Consider the following 9,427-nt stretch of genomic DNA (forward strand, 5'->3'; position numbering starts at 1 on the left):
TTAAAGACAATGTGATAGTTCATATTACCTTTAAATAATCAATCCGCCTCCAGACACCTTTTGGACGTGGAACGTTTTCAGGGGTCGGAGTTAAAAAAAAAACATGTGTACGCAATCGATCAGGACAAGTTCTTGTGTTGTGACATTTTGACGTTCGTGATAACATAGCGAAAACACTTTTAACATTTAACAATACAAAATAACTTGACAGTTATGAATTTGCCCACAATTCTGAATGGTCGGTTCATTTAATTCACCTGGGTCTGTCAAAATCGTTTATGATAGTGGGCGTACTTTCATTTCAGCATATTGGACACCGTGTCGACCTTCAGGCAGACTATACCAAGTAATGCTTTGCCAAAATGTTCCAAAGTAGAGTCCCGTCATAAGAGCATAATAGCAATTATTGAACCACCATGCACCCACGTGATGCGAGGCACAATTGTAACTACTATGATTGTCGTTGTCCCGATCTCTCGTAGTGAAGGACATATTTCTATTATAAGCCATAGCGTCAAAATCTACGGTGATCAAGAGGGTAAAAAAACAAATCTTAATCGTTCATATTATTTATGATAATTTGTAGCAAGAACATAAACAGGTTGATTAAATTACTCCAGATAAAAGAAAAAAGAAAAAAAATACTATCAAATATGATTATAACGTTGTAAAGCAAATTGATATTGTCAGTCAGACTTATTCAGACTTTAGTCTTTCATTGATTTAGAGTCCGGGCATTTTCTTGCTGTGTCTCATGTTAACACTCACCCCTAATATTTTCTGTTTACTGTTAAATTGAATTACATATTTTCATAACCTGATAAGTTGTTCTAACTTTGGGAATAAAACTGAAACTTCGAATTTTCTTGGCTACGACTGTGTACTATAATCATTTTGGTAAACATTGCAACGGAAACGTATTCCCCTCTAAAATGCTTGGTACGAACTCATATTTGTGAAAATGTTTACCAACATTGTATGATATCAAACCCTTTCGTTTAAAGGTATCGGCCAGCTTTATATTATACAAGTCATTATCTTAATATTTTAAAATGGTAAACATTATAATTGGTGTATAATGTATCCTGCAAGTGACAGGTAAACTACATTGTTTTGTGAGGTGCTATTAAATAAAATTTGTTTGTACTATCTCTTTAACGCTCTATTCCATGTATTCCGAAGCAAGGACCAAGTAAGTCATCAATTCTGTTTCTATATGCAGTAGAAGTGTCTTAACATGCATACCACTGTACACAATAAATATGGATATGTTGCCAGAAATTAAAGTATCTTAGCAAGGGGGAAAAACAGAACAAAGACTGGAGAGTGATGGTAAAACGATTTCCTGCATTTGGACTGATTAGCGACAGTAACCTGCTTTTCAAAGATGTTTGGAAAGAAGTATCCCTAGGTATAACGAGGTCATATCGAATCACACAATTCCACCAACATTGTTGCTAATAAACGGTACAGACGGTACAGCTGTGATACCACCGTTACTATTCAGTTTCGACAGTATACCTTATACAGTTATATGCTAAGTTATTGTGAAGTTTTGCTGCATTGAAGTCTTTAATAGTGTGTGTTTTGTTTAGGTTGTTCCCATTGGTAAATGTATAATATAAAGTACTTACAGTGTTGATATATGACGTAGGCTACCCAAAAGTATTTATAAAGAAACTAAAGAGGGCGACAAGACTCTCTCTCTCTGTCTCTTTTGTTTCTGTATTATCTTTTATGTGTATCATAATATTAATAAAATAAAATAAACGGAACGAAGAAAAATTATCATAACATTAATTGGACTTGACAAAGAATATTTTTAACAACGACATACTGCTATATTTCGGAGTGGTCACCACTCCATCGTCAGGCAATTGTACAAGATCAATTAAATACAAGGGCTAATATACATCCGAAGATGACAATAGTGATAAGCATGAGTGATTTTTTTTTTTAAACTAGGAATGATTAGAACAACCAGCAAATTTTTTAGTGAATTTTTAAACTAGGAATGAATAGAACAACCAGCAATAAAAAGTTAATAGGGATTAGAATAGCTCCAACCCGTAGCTCGCTGCATTTCTATTTAGGTCAGCATTTAAGTCTTTTATTAGGAGACTTTCTTTAATCTTCCTCCTGAACCACTGGGGTTCATTACCAATAGCGGCACAATGGTCAACAAAAGTAGGCAGATTATGTTTGTGCGCAGTACAATGAAGGTTAATAGCGCCTTTCTGACCACCAAAGGAGCTCATCAGATGCTTTGTTCAATTTCGAGGATGCCTATAAGTTAGATTATGCCAACAGTGTTGTATATAGGATAAACTGTCCAGACTGTGATTCCTTTAATGTCGGAGAAACCAATAGACGGCTTAAGGATAGATTCAATAATTTCTAATAAAATTCCTAATAAGATTCCTAATAAAAGACTTAAATACTGACTTAAATAGAAATGTAGCGAGCTACGGGTTGGACCTATTCTCATCCCTATTAACTTTTTATTGCTGGTTGTTCTATTCATTCCTAGTTTAAAAATTCACTAAAAAAATTGCTGGTTGTTCTAATCATTCCTAGTTTAAAAAAAAATCACTCATGCTTATCACTATTGTCGTCTTCGGATGTATATTAGCCCTTGTATTTGATTGATTTTGTACAATTGCCTGACAATGGAGTGGTGACCACTCCGAAATATAGCAGTATGTCGTTGTTAAAAATATTCGCTTGTTTATCTTTTATATTATATATTATATATATATATATATATATATATATATATATATATATATATTTATATATATATATATCATTTGCACGTGTAATCTGAGGTACATCCGTTTTCAAGTGTTTTCTAATATTTCTTTAACATTTTAAAAGAAGAAAAGAATGAAGAAATGACAATTCTTACTCAAAATATGATGCACAAGCTTAAATATGCAAAACAGTAATTGAGAAAGGAGTGGGGAGGAAATTTCGATAACATGGGAAACCAAAAAGAGATGATTGGTAGTCTTATACTGATTGATGGTATATTCCGTATATCAAAATAGCCTCTCGTATCATTAGGTCTAATTTTCGATAAAAAATTGTACCTCACGAAGTGTACATTTCTGCAAGTTACCAATGCAATATTTGTACTCACTTGCTGTGCTCTCCGACAAATAGTCACCAAGATCTGTCAATCTGTAGTTGCTGCTTTCATCACTAATTCTGAAGAGGTTGTACTTGGCGTAATATGGTTTTCCGTTGACATTATTCATGTCGATTCGTAGCTCATAGTTGCCTTGGTTTGTCAAATAAGCAATGTTGTCATTACCAAGCCAAAACTCTCGGCGAAGAAAGCCGAATCCTTTCTTATAGTCATTCCAGTAACGGTAAAAGTTTACAGCGCCATCGACTCGGCGTAAAAATACCTGTTGAAGAATTACAACATGTTTTCGATTGATACTTATTAAGCTAAGGATTAATACAATGTATCAAACTGTTTGGTTATAAGGAAAAGGCGAGGGAACCTTTCGTCAGCAAAAGTTCTCTTTTCGTCAGATCTTTATAATTAGAGGTGTTATTATCGGTTAGAGCTGTAACAAGGACATTAAAGTTATTAATAAGACTTAAAATAATTTAAGATTGATCTCGTCCATATTATAGAACAGATCTCTGTACAGTGTTGCTAAAATTCCCTCAATAATGTTTGGTTTTTGGGTTCACCACGCCTTAGCCACGCTTCAATGTTAAGTATTCGTTTAGCAGGCAGTAGCTGACCGTTAAATCCGCTTTACTTTAAGGTTATAACAAGGTTACACAATAAACTAACCGTCCATGCCCCGCCATTGATGGAATTATTGCAATAAACCTCAAAAGGTTCAGGCGCACCGTCGGGCTGAATCATGAAAATACCAGATTCAGTTTGATCATCACATTGTTCATAAACTTCCTTGCAATCTCTCGGATATTGATGCTCTTGGTAGTAGAAGTAAGATGAATCTGTAAAATAAAGATAATTTTTATTTTTATTATAACAATTATCCAGTGTGCTTGTTATCACATTGAAGCTTACTTGTAAGGATATCCTATAGCAAATACATTTCCATGTGCAAATGAACACCTATATAGCAAACGCATACATTTCTTTGAATAAATATCGTGACAGCAAATCACTTACTTTCCGTGTCTCGTCTTTGTCTAGATATCTTCTCGTTATTGACAACCTCCAGATCATCCTGTAGACAGAATGTTGATGGAAATTAGTTATCCAATAGTAATCTGTTAACTTCATGCTCGAGAGAGGAAGTGATGATATACATATACTAAAGGTCAGGATCGTACTCGAGGCACATGCAGTCTTTCTACCCACCCTTCTCTTGGAAACGAATTCGACGGCACCCTATCTGAGAGAGACATTCATATGTTAATAAACACGAGCATCGTCCCCCTCCTTTATACTATGTTGCGAAAGCATCAATTGAAATGACAAAATCTTTGACGAAACTTTCGTTATTACACACTTTACAATTAGAAAATTGTGTGGTCAATTTAAAAATAAGTTTGGAAATCCTTTTATCTTTGGTTTTGAAAATGTTTCCAACAGTACACCTTGCTGAATGTATGTAAGTACATTTCTCTGTCTTTCAAGAACATTACAAGCGATTTTCATTATGGAACTTAAAGTAAACATATTACACGAAATAACGCTTACCCCATAGAGACTTATTGATCAACGTATTGTACTTGCCTAAGTGTAACACATTCATAACATTAACATACACAACATTGAAAAACATCAAAAAAAAAATTCGTAAGATGCCATTGCAAAAAAAAATATGAACCATAACAAAGGAACAGAAGAAAAACATTTTGCTAAATCTTCTTTTACTAAGTATCTCCTGAATAGATGCAGCTGCAATGTAACACATTCAGGGAATTTCAAAACCCTTTCTGAATTGATGAAGTTCAGGAGATGATGAGGACAGGTACTTATAAATATAATGTTTGTGCGTCCAAATATCTCAATTAGGATCATTTTTTTTATTTCAAATTTGGCTTTTGGCTGGTGTGTTGAAATTGATTAATTTAACTAAAACGTACAAGAGTTGTTAGCATAGAAAGGAAATATCAATAAATATATTCGGGCGATGCAGAGGTTTGTTTTGATTGATATTCTGAAGAGGCTCCTATACAGGGGATCTGGGAGTCCTCCTCCAGAAATAATGAAATTTCAAATGGTGCATTCTCAAGATTAAGCTAATATTACAATTGAAATGGTACATTCCGAAGTATTTCATAAATAAATAAGGTCTGTAATATGATATAAATTCAAGGTTACGCTAATAGCTAATACTTAAACTGAAATGGTGCATTTTGAAGTATTTCATAAACAAATAAGGTATATAATATGATATAAATTCAAGGATACGCTAATAGCTGATATTAAATTTGAAATAGTGCATTCTGAAGTATTTCATTTCATAAATAATGTCTATAAAATGATATAAATTCAAGGTTACGCTAATAGCTAATATTTAGACTGAAATGGTGCATTCTGAAGTATTTCATAAATAAATAAGGTATATTATATGATATAAATTCAAGGTTACTCTAATAGCTAATATTAAAACTGAAATGGTGCATTCTGAAGTATTTCATTTCATAAATAATGTCTATAAAATGATATAAATTCAAGGTTACGCTAATAGCTAATATTTAGACTGAAATGGTGCATTCTGAAGTATTTCATAAATAAATAAGGTATATTATATGATATAAATTCAAGGTTACTCTAATAGCTAATATTAAAACTGAAATGGTGCATTCTGAAGTATTTCATTTCATAAATAATGTCTATAAAATGATATAAATTCAAGGTTACGCTAATAGCTAATATTTAGACTGAAATGGTGCATTCTGAAGTATTTCATAAATAAATAAGGTATATTATATGATATAAATTCAAGGTTACTCTAATAGCTAATATTAAAACTGAAATGGTGCATTCTGAAGTATTTCATTTCATAAATAATGTCTATAAAATGATATAAATTCAAGGTTACGCTAATAGATAATATTTAGACTGAAATGGTGCATTCTGAAGAATTTCATAAATATATAAGGTATATTATATGATATAAATTCAATGTTACTCTAATAGCTAATATTAAAACTGAAATGGTGCATTCTGAAGTATTTCATTTCATAAATAATGTCTATAAAATGATATAAATTCAAGGTTACGCTAATAGATAATATTTAGACTGAAATGGTGCATTCTGAAGTATTTCATAAATAAATAAGGTATATTATATGATATAAATTCAAGGTTACTCTAATAGCTAATATTTAATTTGAAATGGTGCATTCTGAAGTATTTTATTTCATAAAGAAGGTATATAATATGATATAAATTCAAGATTACGCTAATAGCTACTATTAAATGTTGGAAGGGGTAGGGGATGAGGGGCTAGGCTGGAGTGTACATCACCCACTCCCTAGGTTTATGTCTATGTTGTGGAATGGTTTTCATGAAAGGATAATAATTTTAGGTCAAAAGCATAAATTAAATGACCAAACTTAGTTCTTCTGGGTGAGTAGACGTTTAATATTATTATTTCACTAGTCATTGATTACTGTTTTGTTAAATTTTTATGTTATCCTACGGTTTTGAAAAGTAAATTTATTCTCTCGTGTTTGGTAGGATCAAGTAAGATAATACTTTAATTCAAGTTGTTTAATAACATTTTTTTTTGTGAACGACCACTTGGGTGTGAATACTGTTTTACAATATAAAGACAGTAGTTAGAAATTAGGAGGGGTTCAGATTTTTTTTTAGTTTAAAATCTACCGTGCTAACTATTCTAGTAATGGAAGGGTGTATAATGTAATGTTCATGAAAAATAATCCTTAAAGATGCTAGTTATATTAATCACACTATTTACTCTCTGCATTGTCTTTTTACTCACAGAATCATTATCTCAATATTACTAAAAACAATTTGTACAAATTATGTGTAGAATAAACCTAATGTATCAATGGATTTATTGGCAGTTTCTCACTCTCTTCCTCCCTCAATACCTACTCACCCCTCCTTGTTATGTAATTTATGACACGTGCTAAGGTAAGATGAGTTAGATTTTGAGTCGAACTTTTCAAAGCCTGTATGTTCTTTGAATTAATCAACAGATTAAATGGCGTTTAATTGACTGAATCGTTTAAACGTATCAACTAACACAATAAACGTGAAGAAAATGCAACTTAATATCATGAAATAAATATTAACGTTATAAATTTCAAATGTAGTTTGGGAATCCATCAGTTGCAACATATTTATCTATTTGGCACTGTGGTTTGATATTTATAATCGACATTGTGTACATCGGATATTAGCCGCAATCCAAATATGCCGCTAGGGATTTCTATATATTATGTTACAAACGTGTACGAAACAAAAATTATTGACAGAAAATGTGGACATTTTTCTTCAAAAGGAATATTTTACTGCGTTTACTGTATTGGATATTTTCAGATAACATATTTTGAATATCTCAGTGAAACTTCTTCTTTTAAAACCCTCTCTGTCTGATATCTTCAACAGGGTAGTGAAGTTGAAGAAAGAAAACAGTAAGGGTATCAGTTTAACAACAATTAATTGTTCACACTTTTTAACATAACCCAATATAAAATATATATAAATATGTTTGATTTATTTCAGTCATTTATTAAGATGACATCAGTGCCATGCTAATAGAACAGGCGATTCCGTTATGCCCGTATACAACGGGAGTTTCAATATACTAACTCACGACATATCCTAAACAACTTTAGGAAAAATAAAATCATGACACGTTTGAACAAGTAAAGATTATACTGTGCGTTAGTTTACCTGTCAGGCACCTTCAGCTACTCTTGAATTTTAATGCAGTGTCAAAAACGCATTGCGTAGACATATTGAAAAAATCGAATTGCGTAAAGTTATTAAAAAATCTTATGGTTTAAATGTAAACGTCGAGAAGTGATTTTGGTAGCTGTAGTAACTGAAGTTAGAGGCTTTGCAGTTAACTTGGATACTTCGAGTTGTCATTGTAGCAAATGGAAACGCGTATAAGAACGTGTATCTTGATTTCACATAAACAGCATTTATTGTTCATTTTGATCAATATTCCAATAAAGTTATTCATTAAAATTCTCAAAACAATGTTTTCTGTTACTCATAATCAGTTTCTGAAAGACCAAATTTTGAAGCTCTAATCCAAATTTGTCAATTAAAATATAAATCATTAATCGTTAAGATAGCAATGGCGCTGTGTTGGTTTGATCAATTTGCAAAGTGTATTTGATTATTAGTCTCTAAGTTTGCTCAATTGATGCGCCGTAGGAATTCATGCACGTTGCCACATTTAAAATTGTGTTTTGTCATTTGGTTATTTTTCTTTTACTCCTTCAACTGAATACAAATATTGAATACATTTGTAGAAAAGTAGGTTCGTTTTGACGAAGGTCACACGGGAATCAGATGTGCTGCATAGTTAGTATATGATATTTCAATATCATGAAATAAAAAAAAACAATCTCGTATACGTATGTATGAATGAAGGAAAATATTAATCAACAACTAGAAAAAGAAAAGAAAACGAAAAAAAATCGTGAAATATTTAGAAGACTTACCACTTGATCGGATGCTTCAGTGAAACCTAACTCGAAAATAACTCCTATCAAAAGGAACGAACTCCAAAACTGTACCCTCATGATTTCGTGCCGAAAGCGAGACTTGTTTTCTTTCTAGAATAATAATGAACCAGACAGAGTCCAAAACCACAATGAAGCAATCCATACTTATAAAAACTACATCTCATGAATCTAGAATGCGACCGTGAAATGTAAGGAAACCGTGAATCGATTCAAGTCTGTCTTTTCCTCTGTTTTAATTAATTTCAACTCTATACCTACGTTCCGAATGACCCTTCCCACCATCCTTCACCATCCGATATCCAGCTTCCCTTTGTTTGTGTAACTTCCACGACTTCACTTTATCTTTTGTTATCATATTTCAATGATATAACCATATGTGCGTACAACATATTTAAGTCATATAAATGAACAAATTCAATTTGGAGTGTTTTGTAGTGTTTCCATGTACTGGCTTGACAACTATTGTAAGATCAATAAATAGGATTTTATACAGATTTTTTGTCACATTGATCTGTTCTTTATTAATACATGTTATGTTATATGAATTATGTGATTATCACTTTGTTACTTAAGATTTAACAACACAAATTCTATATAAAGGAACGACTTAACTTGTAAACATGAAAATATTTTGCTTTCAAATGACTCTTGCGAATAACATTGAAGTGAATTGATGAGAACTTCTCAATACGTGTATTAGTATAATCATATTAACTGTGTATTCAGGGCTAATTATATCAGCGTTACG

The 9,427-nt window shown here is 31.9% G+C and overlaps 1 protein-coding gene across 1 annotated transcript; it reads right to left on the minus strand.

Annotated features, from left to right (window-relative positions):
• Nucleotides 1–119: 119 nt before the first annotated feature.
• Nucleotides 120–8,808, minus strand: LOC139974449 (fibrinogen-like protein A). The gene is made up of 5 exons (XM_071981614.1): nucleotides 8,656–8,808; nucleotides 4,163–4,220; nucleotides 3,815–3,984; nucleotides 3,143–3,413; nucleotides 120–521 (listed from the first exon to the last, which is right to left on the minus strand). The coding sequence occupies exons 1-5, from the start codon at nucleotides 8,734–8,736 to the stop codon at nucleotides 277–279; spliced, it is 825 nt and encodes a 274-aa protein (XP_071837715.1). The 5' UTR covers nucleotides 8,737–8,808; the 3' UTR covers nucleotides 120–276.
• Nucleotides 8,809–9,427: the final 619 nt, after the last annotated feature.

This window comes from Apostichopus japonicus, chromosome 9, assembly GCF_037975245.1.
Source record: "Apostichopus japonicus isolate 1M-3 chromosome 9, ASM3797524v1, whole genome shotgun sequence".
Lineage (NCBI taxonomy): Eukaryota > Metazoa > Echinodermata > Holothuroidea > Aspidochirotida > Stichopodidae > Apostichopus > Apostichopus japonicus.

Coding starts and splice junctions, on each gene's coding strand:
- LOC139974449 (XM_071981614.1), bottom strand. CDS start 8,736: ATGAGGGTACAGTTTTGGAGTTCGTTCCTTTTGATAGGAGTTATTTTC. Junction 4,221..8,655: donor CTGAAGCATCCGATCAAGTG/GTAAGTCTTCTA, acceptor TTCTGTCTACAG/GATGATCTGGAGGTTGTCAA. Junction 3,414..3,814: donor TCAATGGCGGGGCATGGACG/GTTAGTTTATTG, acceptor ATTCTTCAACAG/GTATTTTTACGCCGAGTCGA.